At 41.4% G+C, this 22,873-nt stretch overlaps 1 protein-coding gene across 4 annotated transcripts; it reads right to left on the bottom strand.

Annotated features, from left to right (window-relative positions):
• Positions 1-10,715: 10,715 nt before the first annotated feature.
• si:dkey-21c1.4 lies at positions 10,716-22,786 on the bottom strand. 4 transcript variants are annotated; one of them, XM_041216559.1, is made up of 5 exons: positions 22,652-22,778; positions 18,650-18,900; positions 15,839-17,616; positions 11,688-11,804; positions 10,716-11,401 (listed from the first exon to the last, which is right to left on the bottom strand). In XM_041216559.1, exons 3-5 carry the CDS (start codon positions 17,328-17,330, stop codon positions 11,373-11,375), a joined length of 1,638 nt encoding a protein of 545 aa, XP_041072493.1. In that variant the 5' UTR covers positions 17,331-17,616; positions 18,650-18,900; positions 22,652-22,778; the 3' UTR covers positions 10,716-11,372. The 4 variants fall into 4 exon arrangements, with proteins under 4 accessions (XP_041072493.1, XP_041072492.1, XP_041072491.1 ...); XM_041216558.1 differs by lacking the exon at positions 18,650-18,900 and adding an exon at positions 19,100-19,457; XM_041216557.1 differs by lacking the exon at positions 18,650-18,900 and having other exon boundaries at positions 22,652-22,786.
• Between the last annotated feature and the right edge of the window lie 87 nt (positions 22,787-22,873).

Consider the following 22,873-nt stretch of genomic DNA (forward strand, 5'->3'; position numbering starts at 1 on the left):
CCCTCTGGCAATTTCTCCCCATCTCTAGCATGTCGCCTTGTTCCACCTCTCATTCAAAATCATCATTTTCTATTGCCTTCCCCAAGCACGATTTAAAAACATACTTTCTCACCAAGATATCTTTACTGCTTTCCCCCCTCAGTCTCTGCACCAATCGACTTCTCGTTCTGTGATTTCTGTGAAATCAAACCTCCATCTCAAGTCATCATGCTCTCTCTCCTTTGTGTTCACTGCCCTCTTATTCTCTCTCTCAAGATATGAACTCAATACATTCACAGCCACCCCTTTGACCTGTGATCTCATGTGGTCTTGCTAAGCCCATCATACTCAATCAAAATAAGAGCATTTCTGATCATTTCCATGTATCACTTCCACCCACAAACCCCATCCTTGCTCAATCCTTGTTTAGGGTTTTGAAAATGCAATCTTACTAAGTGTACTGCCTAGCTTGCCATATTCATGTGGCTCTGCCATGAGGCAAGCTGACTGTAGGCTGCAATTTCTAACTAGTTCAATAAAGCCTGTAACAGAGATGAACACTTGATGATGACTCCTGTCCTTATACACAAAATATAGTGTCAGGAAGTGAAAAAAAAAAATAGATTTTTGAACCCTGGAAATGATACAGAAAAGATACTAAATCCAGGAACATAGGTTCAAATCTGTTTTAAAAAAAAACACCGCAAGTAACATACAGGCTATAGAGAAGACTGTGCCTTTCTAGGCTCTTACAGGTTTAAATCTACAGAACTAAATATAGGACAAAGGAAAAACATTGAGCTGCAGAAAAAGAACAAAGGAAACACAGTCAAAGGCTGCAAATAAGTTACTGAGTAAATAAAATGGCTGCAGTAAATTTTCCAATCCTATCTCCTGTGGAACTGAAAAGTGATGCATGGAAAAACTGGCAGTTTTTCCACTTACAATGGCAAAACTGAGATTGCAAGAGACTTGACTAACAAGCCTGAGCCGATAAGAGTAAATACACTTTTTATACTGCTGGGGAAGGACTGCTACAAAGTGTACACTACTCTAAATCTAACAGATGGACAAAGAAAAAAGACAACTGAGATTTTGAATACCTTGAACACACGTTTTGAACTCCAAGTGAATGTGTTCAACACTAGAGTTCAAAGTGAAAACAAGACTGCTGAATGGCAAATATTCAGCTTTGCAGGATGATGTGAGTTTGGACAGTTTAAAGATGATCTGATTAAAGATAGATTAGTTTTGGGTGTGAGAGACTCCTATGTGAGAGCAAGTCTACTGAAAGATGAGAAACTGATGCTAAAGGAAACGAAAGATGTGTGTTGAAATGCGAAGTTGTGAAACGTCAGCTAGAGCTTATGTATGGCAGAACAGACCCAGGAGATACATCACGCTGAGCGATGGTCTAAGCTGAAAGAGCAGAGCAATCTAGAGCCAGGGCAGGATGCAAATACTGCAGAGGACAGCATGCATAGGGAAAGGAGGATTGTCTAACTTGGAGAAAGCAATGTTTTAATTGCAAGAAGCAGACTCATTTCACACACAAGTGTTTGGCTGGAAAGAAGCAAAACAAGACTATACAGATGTCCATGGGAGAGATATCGGCAGACGTGTCTAATGAAGAACTATATACCATACCTCAGGTTGGATCAGTCAAGTCTGTAGGCACCAAATGGTTTGTGACTGTTAATATGATTACCGCAAAAGGAGAGTATCAGGCAAACAAATGCCAAATATACATTGGTGCATCATGCAACACAATGATCTTCACAGATCTGTGTAAAGTGGCTCAATATGGCAATCTGAAAATGAAGCCCTTGAAAGTAAGATTGAGGCTTTATGATGGCACGATACTTGTACCAAGTAGACAAATGAGTCTGACAACCCAATGCAACGGCAAGAAGGAAGATCTAGTGTTTCAGACCATAGATGGAACACAATGGCCACTCATTTCAGCTGAAGCAAGTCTAAAGCTTGGACTGGTAACCCTGAACGTGCCAGCAGAGATTCACAATGCGTTACAGCACACAAAACCATTGATTGCAGAACAGATCCTAGAGGGGTACAAAGATGTGTTTACGGGGTTGGGATGTCTACCAGGAGAATATCATCTAGAAGTAGATGAGAGAGTAAGATCAATTCAGCTGCCCTCAAGTCAAGCCTAAATGACAAGATAGAAAAGCTGAAAAAGAGAGGAGTAATCAAAAAAGTGACAACTCCCACAGACTGGATTAGGAGCATGATAGCAGTGAAACAACCTGCAAAGCTGCAAAACAAAAACAGAATTACCTGGAAAAACTCAGCAGGTCTGGCAGCATCGGCGGAGAAGAAAAGAGTTGACGTTTCGAGTCCTCATGACCCTTCGACAGAACTTGCGTTCGAGTCCAAGAAAGAGTTGAAATATAAGCTGGTTTAAGGTGTGTGTGTGGGGGGCGGAGAGATAGAGAGACAAAGAGGTGGAGGGGGGGGTGGGGGTGTGTGGTTGTAGGGACAAACAAGCAGTGATAGAAGCAGATCATCAAAAGATGTCAACGACAATAGTACAATAGAACACAAAGGTGTTAAAATTAAAGTTGGTGATATTATCTAAACGAATGTGCTAATTAAGAATGGATGGTAGGGCACTCAAGGTATAGCTCTAGTGGGTTTTTTTTATATATAATGGAAATAGGTGGGAAAAGGAAAATCTTTATAATTTATTGGAAAAAAAAGGGAAGGGGGAAACAGAAAGGGGGTGGGGATGGGGGAGGGAGCTTACGACTTAAAGTTGTTGAATTCAATATTCAGTCCAGAAGGCTGTAAAGTCCCTAGTCGGAAGATGAGGTGTTGTTCCTCCAGTTTGCGTTGGGCTTCACTGGAACAATGCAGCAAGCCAAGGACAGACATGTGGGCAAGAGAGCAGGGTGGAGTGTTGAAATGGCAAGCGACAGGGAGGTTTGGGTCATTCTTGCGGACAGACCGCAGGTGTTCTGCAAAGCGGTCGCCCAGTTTACGTTTGGTCTCTCCAATGTAGAGGAGACCACATTGGGAGCAACGGATGCAGTAGACTAAGTTGGGGGAAATGCAAGTGAAATGCTGCTTCACTTGAAAGGAGTGTTTGGGTCCTTGGACGGTGAGGAGAGAGGAAGTGAAAAAAAGCTGCAAGTTTGCTTAGACCCAAAGGATCTAAATAAAGCACTGAAGTGATCTCATAAACCATGCCAACCATTGAAGGAATTCTTCTGCAACTTGTCAAGGCAAAGATACTTGCTATACTAGAATCGAAGGATGGTTACTGGCAAGTGAAGCTGGAAGAAAGCAGCAGCTTTCTAATGACATTCTAGACACCATGTGGGAGAAACGGCTGGTTGTGCATGCCATTTTGCATCTCCATAGCTCCAGAAGAGTATCAAAGCAAACATGAGATCTTCCTGGAGTGGAAGCCATAGTGGATGATCTACTAGTCTATGGATGTAGAGACACAATGGAAAAGGTCATAGGACCGTGATCAGAATTTAATACGACTGCTGGAGAGCTCACCAGCTGATTCTGAAGATAAATTGCAACTGAAGATGCCTTTATTCAAGTACATAGGTCATGTACTGACAGCAAAAGGTCTTCGCCTGGATCCTGACAAGGTGAGAGCTATAGCAGCAATGCAATGACCATCAGATGTGAAAGCAGTGCAACGATTTGTTGGATTCGTGAATTATTTAGCTACATGTTTGCCAAATTTATCAGCTGAGTGGGAACCAAGCTCACTGCCAAAGATGTGCTGTGGTATTGGGAAACAGTACAAGAAATGTCGTTCACTAAAATCAAACGACTAGTCATGATAATGCCAGTGCTGAAGGATTATAATGTCAATGATGAAGTCACCTTGCAGTGTGACGCCAGCAAGATGGGTGTGGGAGCAACTCTGATGCAGCAAGGTCAACCAGTTGCATTTGCATCCAGGGCACTAATGCAAACAGAACAATGCTATGCTCGGACTGAGAAAGAGTGCCTGGCTATTGTTTTTGCTTGTGAGCGTATTCATCAGTATCTGCTTGGGAGAGACAAAGTAACCGCAGAGTCCGACCACGAGCCCCTTCAAAGCATTTTTCGCAAACCGCTACTATCTGCTCCAAAGTGACTGCAAAGAATGTTACTTCATTTACAAAGATATCATCTGGACATGAAGTACAAGCAAGGAAAACAGATGTACATTGCAGATATGCTGTTGAAAGCAGCGATTCCTATGAAGAAAGTTGAGGAGGCTACAACAGAATGCAACATCTTCCAGATTCAATGTGAAGCAACAGCTAGACATGATTTGGAAGCCATCAACCCAGCAGAGACATTGAATCTGACAGACAAGTGTCTTGTTCAAATCAAGTGAACTGCCCAACATGATGCAACACTATAAGCACTACAGGACATAGTGATGAAAGGATGATCTGAGAGCATTAAGGACACACCAAGAGCATATTTGACATACCAAGATGAATTGACAGCCCAAGATGGTATCTTGTACAAAGGAAGCCAAATGGTTTCCTCCAAATCATGAAACTGGTGGTCATCCAAAATTCTGCTGCCTGTGGCTTAACTTGCACCAAGTCCCGGTCCTCCATCATCCAGGCATTCGTTAACTTACATTGGCTTCCAGTCAAACAACATTGTGATTTTAAAATTGTCATCCTTGTTTTCAAACTTCTCCATTGCCATGCCCCCCTCCTATCTCTGTAATCTCCTTCTCTCACCCCTCCAAAATATCTGCTCATCTAATTCTGGCCTCCTGAGCATCCCCAATTTTAATCACTCCACCAATGGTTGCTGTACCTTCTGCTGTCTGGGTCCTAAGCTCCGGAGGAGCCTCTCTAAAGATCCACGCCTCCCTACCTCTTTCCTCTAAGACATGTGTCCATATGCAGCAAGACCTAGACAGCGTAAAGCTTTGGCTGATAAGTGGCAAGTAACATTCACACCACACAAATACTAGGCAATGACCAGCTCCAACAAGAGAATCTAACCATCTCCCATGACATTCAATGAATAGGTATTACCATTTCTGAGTTCCCCCACTATCAACATCCTGGGGGTTACCATTCATCAGAAACTGAACTGGATCAGCCATATAAATACTGTGGCTACAAGAGCAGTCAGAGGCTGGGAATTCTGCAGAAAGTAACTCGCCTCCTTACTCCCCAAAGCTTGTCCATCAGCTACAAGGCATAAGTCAGGAGTGTGATGGAATACTCTCCAACAACATTCAAAAAGCTCGACATCGTCCAAGGCAAGGCAGTCCATTTGACTGGTACCCCATCCATCGCCTTAAACATTCACTCACTCCACCACTGATGCACAGTGTCAGCAATGTGTATCATGTACAAGATGCAATGAACCAACTCACCAAGGCTCCTTCGATAGCACCATCCAAACCCACGACCTCTACCACCTAGAAGGCCAAGGGCAGCAGGTGCATGGGAACACCACCACCTGTAAGTTCCCCTCCAAGTCACACACCATCCCAACTTGGCAATATATTGTCATTCCTTCACTGTCACTGAGTCAAAATCCTGGAACTCCCTTCCTAACAGCACTGTGGGTGTTCCAACAACACATGGGACTGTAGCAGTTATGGAAGGCAGCACACCACCACCTTCTCAAGGGCAATTGGGGACGAGCAATAAATGCTGGCCTAGTGAGCAACACTCACATCCTACGAATGAATATAAAAAAGATAGTCCATAAAGCCTAACTCTTGGACCAGGCTTTTGGTCATTTGACTTAATATCTCCTTATGTGGCTGTGTCATTTTGTTTAATAATGCTCCTGTAAAGTATCTTGGGGTGTTTTACATATTAAAGAAGCTATATTAATTTAAGTTGTTGTTGTTACCAATACAAATGCACTTAAAGCAGGGGTTATTGGATAGTAATGTGGGGTTAATCTCCCCAGCTGATTTTTTTTCTTCCCCTACCCTAACCTGGTAACAATGAGACCAATTCCAACACTCCTGTGACCATCCCCTGTTAACTAAGTAGACTCTTGGTCAAACTACACCATTAGGCTCTACGCTGCTTAGATACACAATGGATAAACTTATGGAGCCATTTATGTTGCTATGATTTGTATTTTGAATATAATTAACCCCCCATAATACAACCTAGGAAGCCCAATCATGTGAGAGAAATATCATTTGAAAAGATTTGGAAAGGCAAGAGTTCAATACTTCTTTCAAACTAAGAAATATGATTTGTAGGATTAAATTCATGTGATAACCCAATTCCTTGCTTCAGGATTTTTTTTTTAGATTATTCTTATTTTCATTGACAACTGTCCTATTTTTCTCCATTTATAAAACATCAGGTGTGAGAAATGGTCTAATGGTACAGTCCCAAATGACCTGACACATGGGTTAAGTGACTAGAACAGACCTTCTCATATTACTTATCCAGTTGACTGCTCATTGTGTGAGATGGTCTCATTTCTCCTTCTGGACACTGGTTGCAACACCTGGATGGTAACATTGGTACTAGGTTTCAGCAAAATGTGATTTTTCTTTAAGCTAGAAGTTTCTTTAAGCTGGAAGCATCAAAAGCTTATTCTAACATGAAGCCATGTATCGCAAAAAATAAGCAGCTGTTGGCACCAGCTACATCTTAGGACTTGTTCACACCAGCTGATGAATATTTGATGTGGGTAGGTGTCAAATAGCAGCAGTTACCAGGGTCAACAGTCAATGAAAGTCAGTTGGCACGATTACACATGTACCATCAGGAAAGGTAATTCCAGCCTACGACCTGGCCAAATGCCAGTTACAACACATGGAGTGATTTTTATGCAGAGTCCTTCTGGCACTAACTTAGTATTTTATCTGGCACTATCAAGTTATATTTCTCATAGCTATGCTGAGAAAATAATGCTAGAACCAACCTAAGGATACGGGCCTCAGAAAACAGTGTATCTAACTTGTAATGGTTGTGCCCATTTTTCAAATAGTTCGCATTGCTACAATCCCCATAGAAACTGATAACTTTTAAAGAGTGACCAACTGAAAGGAACACTTGACAAAATGTCAAGTTTTGAGACTTTAACTGTAATAAACAAACTAAAAGCAACACTGACTAACAGTTTTTTGTAGGCAACTTATACTCTGAACTTTAGAAAAGTTTCCCCACTTAACTTTCAAAACAACTGAAAATCCCCCTCCACAGTTATACTTTACTCAATCCCTTAAGTAGCACCTCATTCTCTAGGGACCAGTCCAAAGCTGTTCTAGGCTCCTGATGGCTTGCTCCTTTTCTCTTTTGCAGCTGCATGACTTCTCATCCCTAAACCGACTTTCATGGTGACATTTAGGCCAGAGATCCCTCCCTCTGGCCAAATCGAGGTGAATCTTCCAGGCTCGTTTAAGTCCTCATGAATTTGGTCTCTTCAATCGAGCATGTGTCCCCATCTGCATTCTGTGGGGTGAACAGCAGAGACTGGTTGCCTCTATCTCAGATATTTGCAGATTGACCTGTCTGAAAGATTCAGGGATATCTTAAGAAAATCCTGTAGGCCATTACTACAATGGCTTTCTAAGGCCTGTCCCCTTTCAAGGCCCATCTTTGTGGCAATGTGAATCACATTGGCCTTGTATCCAGGTTAAAAATGCTGATTAACTATCTTCTGAACTGCCAACCACGTTTTACCTTGGAATTAAATCAGTCACAAAACCTTACATTCCTAACCCCTCCCTGTGCGACTGATTAACTGTCTATTAACAGTCTATCCACCATCCGCACAGTTACCCTAGTTTGCTTGGCCTAAATAGCCAAGTGGTTATGGTACTGGGCTTGTAACCCCAAGATCAAGAGTTCAAATCTCACAATGGCAAACTATGAAACAATGTAACTTCATCTGAATAGGAACAGATGGAAACGTGTTTGTACTCGAAAGAGTTACCCTAGTCATTGTTTACAGGTGTGAATTTCTCTCACGTTCTTCCCAGTAAGACAAACTGGGCCCCCCTTTAGCCTTTAACAGCCAAGCCACCAATGCTTGTTGTCACCAGAATTTAGACCAGGTCACATGGTCTTCATTCCTCCACTTCACCCGAAATTAAAGAGACCATCCCAAAACTTAAACTTATAAACTTTGTATTTAGAACATCATGTTCACAGCTATTCCAGTTCTGTTCTTGAAAAATGGAACTGCAGTGTATGGGGTCTGGTATGAAAAGCTATTCACAGTTAAATATTAGATATGCTGAGGTCTAGAGGTGGTCATTTACCCTTCATAGTAATGTGATAAAGGAATGCTCAAGGCTGGGAGTATCTCAGACCAGGCCCTAGACTCCTTTATATCAAACCTGTAAAGATCCTGCCAATTTCTGTCCAGTGCAGTCAAATTAAACCTTGCAAGTCTAAAGCAGTGACATCTAACTATGCTAATCAGGAACTATTCCCTACTAGTTCTCCAGTTGTATTGGTTTATTACATATGTTTGTAATAGTATACCTTTTGTGAATCATCTCAGTCCCAGGACATCACTGCAGGAGTTCCTTTGGATAGGTTCCTAGGCCCAACCCATCTTCATCTGCTTCATCAATGATCTTCCTTCCATCATAAGTTCAGAAGTGGGAAAGTTTGCTGATGATTGCAGTCACAACTCCTCAGGTACTGAAGCAGTCCGTATCCAGAAGCAGCTAGACCTGGACAACATTCAGGCTTGAGCTGATAAGTGGCATGTAACATTTGCACCACACAAGGGCCGGGCAATGACCATCTCCAACAAGACAGAATCTAACCATCTCCCCTTGACATTCAATGGTACAGATTCTCATCCTGCCACACGATGCAACTCTCCTCCAGAGGTCCCCAGCATCAAAGATGCCAGTCTTCAGCCAATTTGATTCATTCCACATGATATCATGAAACGGCTGAAGGCACTGGACACTGAAAAGGCTATAGGCCCTGACAATATTCCAGCAATAATACTGAAGATTTGTGCTCTAGAACTTTCCACGCCCCTAGCCAAGCTGTTCCAAAACAGCTATAACACTGGCATCAACCTGGCTTTGTGGAAAATTGCCCAGATATGTCCTGTATACAAAAAGCAGGACTAATCCAACCCAGCCAATTACCGCCCCATCAGTCTACTCTCAATCATCAGTAAAGTGATGGAAGGAGTCATCAACAGTGGTATCGAGCAGCACTTGCTTAACAATAATCTGCTCACTGATGCCAAGTTTAAGTTCTGCCAGGGCCCCTCAGCTCCTGACCTCTTTACAGCCTTGGTTCAAACATGGACAAAAGGTGCGGTAAGAGTGACTGCCCTTGACACCAAGGCAGCATTTGACCGGGTGTGGCATTCAGGAACCCTAGCAAAACTGGGGTCAATGAGAATTGGGGGGAAACTCTCCCCTGGTTGGAGTCATACCTAGCACAAAGGAAAATGTGGTTATTGTAGGTCAATCATTTCAGCTCCAGGACATCACTACAGGAGTTCCTCAGGGTAGCGTCCTAGGCCCAACCATTTTCAACTGCTTCATCAATGACCTTCCTTCCATCATAAGGTCAGAAGTGGGGATGTTCGCTGATGACTGCACATGGTTCAGCACCATTCACGATTCCTCAGATTCTGAAGCAGTCCATGTCCAAATGCAGCAAGACCTGGACAATATCCAGGCATAGGCTGACAAGTGGCAAGTAACATTCATGCCACACAAGCCAAGGCAATGATGAGAATCTAACAATCGCCACTTGACATTCAATGGCATTATCATCACTAAATCCCCCATAATCAACATCCTGGGGGGCTTACCATTGACCAGAAACTGAACTGGACTAGCCAAATAAATACTGTAGCTACAAGGGCAGGTCAGAGGCTAGGAATCCTGCAGCGAGTAACTCACCTCTTGACTCCTGAAAGCCTGTCCACCATCTACAAGGCGCAAGTCAGGAGTGTGTTGGAATACTCCCCACTTTATTGGATAAGTGCAGCTCCCACAATGCTCAAAGCTTGACACCATCCAGAACAAAGCAGCCCGCTTGGTTGGCACCCCTTCCAAAAACAATCACTCCCTCCACCATCAACGCACAGTAGAACCAGTTGCACTGCATCTACAGATGCACTGCAGAAACTCACCAAGGCTCCTTACGCGGTACCTTCCAAACCCATGACCGCTACCATTTAGAAGGACAAGGGCAACAGATACATGGGAACACCACCACCTGGAAATTCCCCTCCAAGCCACTCACCATCCTGACTTGGAAATAGGACTTCACTGTCAATGGAACTCCCTCCCTAACAGCGCTGTGGGTGTATCTACACCACAGGGACTGCAGCAGTTCAAGAAAGCAGCTCACCACCACCTCAAGGGCAATTAGAAATGGACAATAAATTGTGAATTTATTATTCTAGCCAGCGAAGCCCACATCCTGTGAAATGGATTTTTAAAAAATACTGCCCGTTTTAATTGTAAACCAGAGTTTTGTTATTTCTCACTCCATTGCAACATTGAGAAAAAGTGTATGGTAGCAGAATTTTTAACATTTCAGATTCCAATCATGCAAGTCCATGGTTCTGCCAGCAATGTGATGGTGTTGTCAATTAACTAATATGTTCTTCTGCATGTTAATAAAAGGTGAACAGTAAGGCATCACCAACATTGGGCATGCATGGTGGCAAAAGCCCCAATGCCATACATAGTCCAGAGGTGATTAAATATAAAATAAAATCCAATAAAACTATTTTTATAGAACATAGAAAAATAAATATACAAGTAAAAACTTTATTGGAACATAACAGTCAAGCTCCTAGTACAAATCTTATGAAAGCACAGGGCAATTTTCCTCGATGTTTCAGAATTTAACCAACTCCATCGTGCATTTCAGTGAATTTTAAACAGAATGCTCTATGCTGTGCAGGTTTCTTCTATCTCAAGAAGTAATGATATTGCCTACATAATGCTGAATTTTCCTAGACAAAAGGTAAGGACATCTGGAACAAGGTTGTATTGGGGTGGTAGAATGCCAAGAATCTTGGAAGCAAGTAGATTTTGCTTATTGCCATTTAAGTAATATTCACAGGTCAGTTTTTTTAATACATTGTTAAAAGTCACATTTATTTTTACGATTTTAAAAAAATGATGTTCTTATTTGTAATAGTCAGGTAAATACATTTTTGAATCATGTTATATAAACATCCGTACAAATGTGACAGCCTACAAATAATATCTTTATTACAGCTTGTAATTCTAAAATTGCCTTCACAGCGAAGCAACTCAGGTACACTCACCTTATCCTTGCCCTCTCCTACACCACACAACTAAAACCCACTGTAAAAGGTTTGATATCTTTTCTTAAGGGAATGTCTCCGTCATTTTTGCTTTATCAGTGGAGTGAATCAGAAAAATAAATGTTGGTCTCTGGTTTTCAGTGGTGTTTTCTCCAGTAATCATGTTCTGAAAACAAAGGTTTTAATACTTGTTAAAACGTTAATGGCTTTTAGCAAGAACCTTCTTTAATATGTCTTCCAGATAATGTACAGGAATTGCCGCTTTGGATTTTTAATCGGAGGGTGAGGGGATAGGAAGACTTGCAAAATGGATGTTAATTTATGATCATTCGCACACTAATAAAATAATTAGAAATAGAAAATTATAAAATCAAATTCCAGTATGATGGTTTAAATTAAAAATACATTTTCTACATTCCCATTGGACCATCAAAAGGTACAGATGAACTCACTGATGCAATTATAATTCCAGATGTAGTTGAAGCTTGCACACCCCAAAAACAAAGTGATCGCACCTCCGACGACTCCTCTTCTTGCACTGATGTATTTATTGTAATACTTGCGATAACCTGCAGGAAACAAGTTCAAAATAATTCACTCCAGTTTTACTGACAAATTTGTTTTTATTGTTTATTTTCTCCCATTTCTTATCTTTTCCCCTGCCTCATGATGAATTTGCCAGCTATGAAGACAGATTGTTACCAGCTATGGAGTTTCAATCATCAATTAGCTGCCAGCCTTTGCGCAGTGGTAGCACTTCTGCCATTTTCCCCTGAGTCAGAAGGTTGTAAGTTCAATTCCAATCCACAGATTGAGGGAGTGCAGCACTGTTTGAAGTGCTGTCTTTCCAATGAGACAAATGGTCCAGATCTTCCCGTCAGCAGCGAAGTTCACGTCGCTCACTGCATGTTCAACTATGATTTTTGGTCGGCTGCAGTGGGAACTTCCTGTTCCAGCTGCAGGGTGGAACCATCGTCGAGGTGGGCCGGGAGGTGTAATGGTGAAGCATAGTTGCAGCCAAGCCACCCCCACTTTGTCATCATGAACTGAAGACGTGCCCCTTGAGGCCTGCCTTCAGTTCAGTATGTCCAATGTAATTTTACATGTATCCTTCATTCCATCTCCTCCCAGCCTTTCCCAGTGCCACTCACTCCCCTCCTGTCAGCATTCGCCACTATTGGCATGGAAAGATCCGAGCCATTAATCAGGGGCCTTTCAGATCAATGTAAACATTCCCACAGTACGATCTAAAAGGTGGGGGAGCTCCCTTCTGATGTCCTGCTCAACATTTATCACCCCCCCCTCCCCCCCCCATTGACATTACTAAAAGAGATTATCTGGTCATTACCTCACTACTGCTTGTGGGAGCATTCCACATTCAAATCTGCTGCTGTTTCCTACATTACAACTGTGACTATACTTCAAAAAGTACTTCACTGTCTGTAAAGCATTTTGGAACACCCTGAGGTCATGAAAGACACTCAATAAAGTATTCATAAGATTTGTTTTCATGGAGCTGAGTATTCCAACAAGATTTTCTGAAGTTAGGGCAGATAAAAATCAAAGCTGAGATTTTGTAACGTGTTTAATCCACAGAGCTTAGTTTAATATTTCCATTTCCTCCTTTTTTATTTGGCTACACCTTTTATACTGCATGACCATTTCAGCAACAAGAGGGAAAAAATGGCTCCATCAGAACAAAAAATGCAGAACCACTGACACTTAGGCCACTTCCGTTCCAGCCACAATTCAGCCAGGTTTCATAGAATACAAGACACGTCATTGAAACTGCCTCAAAGGGATAAGGAAAGGATAGACACGACAAGGAGTGGGTGATGCAAATCATATGGATGCATTTAAGGAGAATCTAGACAAATGTATGAGAGAGAAGAGAATAGAGAGTTATAATGATAGATTTAGATGAGGAAAGATGGGAGGAGGCTCAAGTGGGGCATACATAGCAGTATGGACTGGTTGGGCTGAATGGATTATATAGGATATATGTCACAGAAATAGGCCATTGTAGACATAGTTTTCCACTACAAATTCATACTTCCATGTCAGCAGACACATATAATATCATTAACAAAGGGAACACTACAACAAATTTCAAAGTTCATTGAAAAAATGATTTGCAACAATTAATCTTTGATTTGTGATATTTGCAGTTAGAAATGGGTGCCATTTTTTGTTGATTTAAGTGTATTTGTCACAGCGTTCAAAAACTGCAAATATTACTACTTCAAAGATGCAAGGTATTGTATATATTCGAGTAATAGTTAATCTCGTAAAAGTTGACCCCCTGGGCTTTGGCCAAAAAAATCCGTAATTTTTCATAAAGTTGTGTATAAGTTGATCCTAGTTTTTGAGGGGTAGTAGAATAATGTATTTTAAAATGTTTTTTGATGTACAACACCACCTAAGTTGTGTAAACACAAGTTGCTACCAGTAATAATAATTTCCTGATGTTATAGTTATACTACCAATATTACAAGATTACCTACGCTTTAATCACCATATTCTCTGGTACCACACTCCATATAAGGATACCCGAGATAAGAAGTACCATCAGTTATGAATCCAGTCAGAGGCGGGACTCAAGAAAAACAACAACAGACACTACAACGGTGTTGCCAGGTCAGAAACTGTGTTTCCGCCAATCCTGCCCTCTAAACCAGCCAACACTATAATAAATAACCAGTTACTACCGATCATTTTAATTTTCCGATATTATGGTCGCATCTACTAATTCTTTTGGATTATGTACATTATGATGATGATGATCCATGTGATTTTGCAATTCAGGAGCCAGATTTGGACGAGTTATTTGGTGCTGAAGACGAGGAGGAGAGTGATTATTATGGATTTTAATACCCGTTCAATGCTAAGTGGTATTTTTTTGGTACTAAAATAAAAACTGAATAAAATTGTGTACATTTGTATATGGATTTTTGTTTGGATAAGTTTATTGTACATAAATTAATGGCTGTCTCCATGAAGGTTATTATTTTATAAATATAAATTCAATAACTTTTTTCCACATCATCCTCTGCTATCACAACTCACATTACATCTTATTAAACTGTTTGAAAGGAGAAGAAAAATGTTGCCATTTGGCTACTTTTCGAGGGCGGGGTTGACAGGGGCAGTCTCCGATCTGGCAACTCCGTGATCAGCTGACATACGGCCACAAACAGACAGGTAGTGAGATGATGGGAGAGGATGGCACAACAATTAACATAAACTAAAGTGTGAGATAAATCTTTGTTTGTAGATTTCAAGTGGAATATGGCAATTGTGTGTGGTTTTATCCTCGTTGTAGCCAAGAAGAAATCTAGGCTACGGCTAATGCTGTTTAGCCTACCATAAGCATGGCGTGATTGGTAAATATTTTTATGTTTTAAGATAATAATTGTCCCTCCAACATGCATGGATTTCAACCGCTCGAAAATATTACTCATGTATCAGTTGGCCCCCTACTTTTTGCCTGAAGATTTGATCTAAAAAATTCGACTTTTGAGTATATACAATTTTTTAAAATTTATTCTTTCATGGGATGTGGGTGTCGCTGGCAAGGCCAACACTTGTTGCCCATCCCTAATTGCCCTTGACCTGAGTGGCTTTCTAAGCAATTTCAGAGGATAGTTGGGAGTCAGTCACATTGCTGTGAATCTGAGTCACATGTAGGCCAGACTAGGCAAGGATGGCAGATTTCCTTCCCTAAAGGACATTAGTGAACCAGATGGATTTTTACAACAATTGGTGATAGTTTCATGGTCACCATTACTGAGACTAGTTTTATATTCCAGATTTTATAAACTGAATTTAAATTCCACCAGCTGCATGGTGGGATTTGAAACCTGTGTCCCCAGAACGTTAGCCTGGGCCTCTGGATTACTAGTCCAGTGACATTACCAACTTGCCACCGTCTCCATGTATCTCAAACGTTACGTCCATAATTCTTGAAAGGTGCAATGGCAACTCAGAAGTGCATATTAGCATTACATGAAACAGGTTTTAAGTTCTATATAAATTGTACAAATTAAGTAAGATGTATAAAAGTGATTACCCAATACAAAAATTGACACAATACAGCTTTCCATTTCCAGACTTCCTGACTAACCCTGTAAAGAAGTTTGGAAAGTTGACCTCTGTGGACTTTAGGAAGCAGCAGGAAGTATTTCCTTGATGGGGGAAAAAAAAATAGCATGTGCTTGCAGCCAGTGGACTAGAATAAACCGATCCAACATGGTTCAATTACTTACACAATAAGCATTTGTGTATTGCATTGGTTAGATTGGTTGTCAGGTTGGAGGGATTACATCTTTCTTATAAATATTTGTCCACCTGAGCATCCACAGTAAGAAAACACAGGCACTGGTCAGTAAAACAGATGACAAAGAGAGATAAATTACAAGATACCGTGACAAAATATAAAATTAGATAATTTTGGAATTTGAATATTTGAAAATTGCATTTTTCCCCCAAAGCAAATATGATTATAAATGTGCGATTAGATTACGTTACAGCAGGTAAATCATCAGCAAATACACAAACATGGCAGAACCGTCGGGAAACATTCTAAACATACAGCTGAATGTACCTTTTGTATTTTCACACAGAGAGGTGGATAGCCTCATGGGTGTTTCCAACTGTTTTGTTTGCTCAGGAAGCATTCTTAGTCCAATGCTCTGGTACCCTGGATAAAGTTCAGGAAACCAATCCATTCCTATCTCAGTTTTTGTGCAAAGTCTCGGGTGAAGTTCTTTAATCCTTCCATCCAAACACACTGTTTTACTGGAGCTTGTTGATAAAAACATGTCTTTATTCCAAGCATTTTCTTTCTGTAACAAATGCAAATTTTCAGACTGGACAGCACCATTTGTGGTCCAATCACTTGGTTCTATTTTCTTCACAGCCACATAACCAGTACGTAGATTTCCTTCATGTTTATTTAAGCCCTTCGCATGAACAGAAGCCATAATTACGCTGCAAACATGATTGTTAGTGGATGAGTTACGATGACTGGTCTCTAAATTGTCAGCTCTATAATCATCTTCCTTCACACTTGTGTTCACTTTCAAAATAAAATCCTGCTTTGCACTGGTGGTTGTTCTACACAAATTCTCTTTGATGTGATGCCACACACTAGTTTTGATGTTGGTTAGTGGACTTTGTTCAGAAGTTAGTTTATTTGAGACCATTCCTTTTGTGACTTCATTCTGGTCAGTTTGACATCTTGTGTCAACCGGAGGAACCATATTCTCTTGGCTTATGAAGTGAAGTGAATGTGTTTTGCCAGCGCCAGATGACTGAGGCACGGTAACATGGGCCTGCAGATCCAACACAGCTGTCTCCTTCTCAAATTCTGGTCGAATCTGAATACCTTCTAAATTAAGAATTGACTTGACTTTTGGAAAAAATATAATTTTTGGTATCAAGTCAGCACATCGTTTTTCATTCAGTGAGAGCCTCGATGAACTGTCCACACTATTTTTTTGTTCTTTCTTTATAAAATTATTATGTGCAATCTTTTGAGTACTCTTCACTTTTGCCCTGGTTGCGCTTTTTAACTTCAGATCTACATCATCATGGTCTTGTTCTAAGAAATGTTCACTTGACTTTGTTTTTATGCCCATTTCTTTTTTCTCCTCTTTAGCTTGTCCCTTCGTTGTCCAATTAACAGACTGTTGACTTTTTTTCCTGCTTTCCTCTCTTTTGTCCATCAAATCTCCTTGACTGGAATGTGGTTCATTAAAACCCTTACTCCAAACAGTTTGATCAGAAGTCCATGATTCATTTCCCACACCTGTTGAATTATTCTGCTTTTTTGTTGATGCTGTTTGTTTTTTCTGCGTTGAAGTCTTTGCTGAGTTTGCTTTAACTTTCATCTTCTTGCTTGGTGATGCTGGAGATCTCACTGATTTGCAATTTAATTCTAGCTGAGGAACTGCAATAGATGTCTCTGCCTCTTTGGAATTGGATTTACCATTCATATTTCTGGCCATCTTACAGTGAGGAAGATGTGTTTTTAGCCGCTTAAAAGCTTTACCACAAAATGGACACACTTGCGTTGCTGGTGAAGTATTTTCCATGTTTAGATTGGCAAGAAATACAGAAATAGTCTTAAATCAAAAGTGTGACGTACCAAAACTGCAATGATTAGTTGAAGCTGTTGACATTTTTGATATTTGTAACAATACCATGTTTAAAGACGAGAGTTTCCTCAAATCAATGGTAGAGGTTTCGATATTATTGCTACGAAAGCTGAATCTGTCTTTTTCCTCGGAGTTTTCATTAATATACTTCAAGTTTAACAAATGACCTGTTCATCTAGTATTTCTTCATCACAATATGACTGTTTTAGGATCAGTTCCTCCCCTGAAGATTAAATGTTTCCATTAAAACAGAAAGGTATATCAAGTTTAAGATAATGACTTAATGGATATGTCATGACAATTAGGTTACAGTTCAAAGCCACACATAATTCTTATCCGCACTGTTGCACTTTCATTTTATATACCATGACTCGGATCTCTTGCACAAACAGGAAAATTCCAGAATCTGGTGGTGTTCTAAGAGGTTTTCAAGCAAGAATTATGTCCTTCACCGATCTATGAAATCATTCTTTTAACAACTTATATTTATATAACACCTTTAAAATGACAAAACTGACCAAGGCACTTCACAAAGGCATCATAAAACCAAAAATGGCATCAGGCCACATAGGGAGAAATTAGGGCATAGAGTCAAATGCTTGGTCAAAAAGGCCGAGCAAGTTAAATTCAGGGCTGCTCAAGAGGCCAGGATCAGAGGAGTTTATTGGAATGTTGTGGGGTTGGAGGAGATTACAGAGATAGGGAGCGTCAAGGCCATGGAAGGATTTGATAAGCACGAGAACTTTAAAATCAAGGTGTTGTTTAACCAGGAGCCTGTGTGAGCCAGTGAGCAGAGGGACGATGGGTTAACAGGATTTAGTGCAAGTTCTGGAAGGCCTCAAGTTTCTGGATGGTGTAATGAGAGAGTCCGGCCAGATGTCTGTAAGAATAGTCAAGTCCAGAAGTAACAGAGACATCAGTGAGGGATTCAGCAGTAGAGCTGAGGCACGGGCAGAGAAGCGCAATGTTACAGAAGTGGAAATAGGTGGTCTTACCAACGGCAGAGATCTGCGGTTGAAAGCTCTTCTCGGGGTGAGATATGACACTGAGGTTTCAAACAGCCTGGCTCAGCCTCAGACCGATGCCAGGGAGAGGGATGGAATTGTTGGTGAGGGAGCGGTATTGGTGGTGGGGACCAAAGTTTCAGTCATCCCAATACTTTAAATAGAGGAAATTTCTGCTCATCCAATATCGGATGTTGGAGATAAAAACAAAAAACTGCGGATGCTGGAAATCCAAAACAAAAACAGAATTACCTGGAAAAACTCAGCAGGTCTGGCAGCATCGGCGGAGAAGAAAAGAGTTGACGCTTCGAGTCCTCATGACCCTTCAATACCGGATGTTGGAGAAGCTGCCTGACGATGTACAGACACAAGAGGAAGTCGAGAGGGGCAGTGGTGAGGTCAAGCTGGGTGTTGTCAGCATAATGTGGAAACCGATGTTGTGTTTCTGGATGATGACACCAACGTGCAGCATGTTGAACAGTTCCATGTGGTTCTTCTTTTCCCTATTTGCAGGCACAATATTGGCTAGTCCAGACCATGAATTCAAATTTGCCAAAGGCCAGGGTTTGTTATTTTGTACAAGACTTTGCAATTTAGAAGCCATTTTTCTTGGAATACTCTTTGATTTTACCATTCAAATGCCACAATGGGCGGAGTAACGCTTTACCCAAGACAGGATAAAAAAGATATTGAAAGTAATACCTTCAGTATTGTCAGCCATGCCTCAGTTGGTTGCAATATTCCCTCTGATTTTTTTGCGTTGTGCACAGCCTGTTCACTTGAATTGTTTGCATAGTTGTGCTAGTACAGTATCTTAAAAGGGACAACTTGTGACCAGCCTGTATGGTACCTTCCAGGTTGCTGCACAGCCGTGCACATGCAGCTGACAGGTACCATTGCTTGGTAGCAGTCGGGTTTCTGAGTCTGAAGGCTATGGGTTGAAGTCCCACTTCAGAGACTTGAGCACAAGAATCTAGGCTGACACTCCAGGGCCATACTGAGGGAGTACTGTACTGTCAGAGGTGCTGTCTTTCAGAAGAGATGTTAAACCGATGCTTATCTGCTCTCAGCAGGGCACAAAAGATGCCATGGTATTATTTTAAAGAAGAGCAGAGAAGTTATTCCGTGTCCTAGCCAATATTTATTTCTCAATCAACATCACAAACATAGGTTATCTAGTCATTATCACCTTGCTATTTGTGGGAAATTGCTGTGTACAAATTAGATGCCACATTTTCTATGTTACAACAGTGACTACATTTCACAAGTAGTTAATTGGCTGTAAAGCACTTTGGGATGTCCTGAGGTGGGGAACGATGCTGTATACAGGGAAATGTAAGTTTTTCTTTTTTCAAGCCATATTAAAATAGGAAGCAAAGAATGAGGAACAATTCAACACGATTGCAAAGCATTTGTATCTTTTGTGCAGTCGAGTCAGGTAGATGTTTGCTGTTCCATGTCGATTATTGGTTGATTATTAAAGGAACAAGAATATATTTGAGCATGATTTTCGGTAGAGCAAAGGATTCAAGGGGAGTGAGGGACACATAGGAATTAGTAAGCAAGGAAATGGGATGTAATTTGATTTACGCAAAGGTTAATAGATTTGTGAAGTAGGTTCATGGAATATTTTGTGGAAGACAATTTAAATGATTTCTATCAAAATGAAATAATTTTGTGGCGTTATATTCTTACGATCCTGGGCAAAAATGGCAACTACCTAGCAGCTTGAAGTTTTGTAATCAGCTGGTTTTAGCTCTAAACCACTTTTAGGCTTCTCAAATGATTTAAGATCCTTTTCTATTCTTCAGCCAAGACTGTCAGCATTAGTGAGCTCAAATCCTAGTTAATCACTGTATCAGCCAGTGTGGAAGAACTTGGAGAATAACCAAACTAGCAAAGAAGTTAAGTAATTTCCGAATCAAAGGCTGAGGTGACTAAAGAACTTGGGTAAAGTCACCATCTTTGCAAATTGTCACCCCATCTCCAACCTCCCTTTCCTCTCCAAAGTCCTCCGTCATATTTGCCTCTCAAATCGATGCTCATATTTCCCAGAATTCCACGTTTGAAACCCCGCAATGAGATTTTCGCCCCTGCCACAGTGCCTAAACAGCTATCAAAGTCACAAACAACATCCAACGTGAGTGCGACAAAGGTAAACTATCCCTCTTCATCCCTTCTTGACCTGTCCACAACCTTTTGGCATGGTTGACTACACCATCCTCCTCCAACTCTCCCCACTGGCATCCAGCTGGGTGAGACTGTTCTCGTTTGGCTCTATTGCTATCTATATAATTGAAGCCAGATTATCTCTTACAATGGCTTCTGTTCCTTCTCCCACACTGTTACCTCTGGAGTCCCCCCCAAGGATTGATCCTTGACCCCCCTGTTATCTACGTGTTGTCCATTATCCAAAGGCACAGAGTTAACTTTCACATGTGCACTGATGACACCCAGCTCTACCTTACCACTAAATCTCTTGACTCCTGCACTGTTGCTAAACTATCAGACTGATTACTGACATCCAGTTGTGGATGAGCAGAAATTTCCTCCAATTAAATATTAGGAAGACTGAAGTCATTATTTTCAGTCCCTGCTCCAAATGCCCATTCCCTAGCTACTGACTCCATCCCTCACCCCTCACAACAGTTTGAGACCAAATCAGTCTGTTTACAACCTTGGTATCATACTTGACCCCAAGATGAGCTTCCGACCACATATTTCTCCCATTAAGACCACCTATTTCACCACCGTAACATCACCCAACTTCACCCCATTTCTGCTCATCTCATGATGACACCCTCATTCCTGCCTTCATTACCTCTAGACCCGACTATTCCGATGCATTCCTTGCTGTTCTCACATATTTGATCCTCTGTAAACTTGAGGTCATCCAAAACTCTGCTGCTTGTGTCTTAACTCGCACAAAGTCCCATTCACTTGTCCCCCCTGTGCTCGCTGACCCACACTGGCATTCATACAAGCAATGTCTTGATTTAAAAATGTTCATCCTTGTTTTCAAATCCCCCCATGGCCTCACCCCTCCCTATCTCTGGAATCTCCTGCAGCCCCAAAACCCTCTGAGATATATGTGCTCATTCTGATCTCTTGACCATTCCTTATTTTATTTGCTCCACCATTGGTGATCATACCTTCAGCTGCCAAGCCCTAATTTCTGGAATTCCCTCCCCACACCCCTCCCTCTTACTTTTCTATATTCCTTAAAACTTACATCTTTGACCAAGCCTTTGGTCATCTGACCTAATATCTCTTTATGTGGCTCTGTGTCATATCTTGTTTAATACCAACCCAGTAAAGCACCTTAGGACTGTTATTCCATTAAAGGTGCTGCTGTAGTCCAGAGAGTGAGATCCCAAATTTCCTAATACTTTGGCTCAGCCACTTTCTTCGGTCAATAATCCTAACATGTCTCTGTAAAGGACATGTTGTAAATATGGGCGGGGAATGAAAGAATCCAAACACGTGGTACCTGGAATACATGCGTTTAGGCCATGCTGCATCTTCCTTCATTTAAAAAATAAATTTTGTGGAGGGGTTTGGCGAACTACTCCGTTAAATAGACATAATTCTCAGAATCAATGAATTGTTACAGCGCACAAGGACACACCTGTTCCAGCTTTCTGCAGGACAACTCAGCGAGTCCCCTCCACTGCCTTTTCTCCGCCCTCTTGCAATTTCTTTCTCTTCAGATAATTATCCAATTCCCTTCTGAAAGCCATGACTGAATCTCCCTCCACCCACTCTCGGTCAGTGCATTCCAGATCCTAACCACTCGCTGTGTTAAAAAGCTTTTCCTCATGTGGCCCTTGCTAACTTTGGCTATTCACCTTAAATCGGTATCCACTGGTTCTCAGCCTTTGCACCAGGACCAGTTTCTCCCTATCTAACTCTGTCCAGGCCCCTCGTGGTTTTGAAAAGCTCGATCAAATCTCCTCTCAACTTTCTCTTTTCTAAAAGGAAAAGTCCCAGGGCTTCTCCAATCTACCCGCACAACTGAAGCCCTGCAACCATCCTCGTAAATCTTTTCTGCACCCTGATGCCTTCACATCCTCCCTTAAATTGCGATTCCGTTGATGGTGTTTCTCTTATTGCATCTTCAGCCTGGCTCCCAAACACTGACCTCACATCTTACACTAAAACTGTATAAAAACTCTTACACTTTAAATCCTTTCAATTGCTATTCCATGGTCATTTCTGACTTTCGCACCACACGGCTCTTTAAAACCTGAATACCTTTATTGTCCCTGCTTCATTTTGTTTTGAAATCAACGAAAGCTGAACTGCGAGTTTGTTTTAAAACAATGAAGCCATTCGTCTTCGGCACTTGTCAGCAGGAGAAGCGGAACCTTCGCAAAACACCGGTGGGGGGGGGGGAACTAATCCAGTCGCGCGGCTTCCGGTCTTGGGGCCAAACATCCGGTCCGCACGTTTTCGGCTCCCTCCCCAATGGGGTGG

The sequence above is a fragment of the Carcharodon carcharias genome, chromosome 22 (genome assembly GCF_017639515.1).
Source record: "Carcharodon carcharias isolate sCarCar2 chromosome 22, sCarCar2.pri, whole genome shotgun sequence".
NCBI classification, from domain to species: domain Eukaryota; kingdom Metazoa; phylum Chordata; class Chondrichthyes; order Lamniformes; family Lamnidae; genus Carcharodon; species Carcharodon carcharias.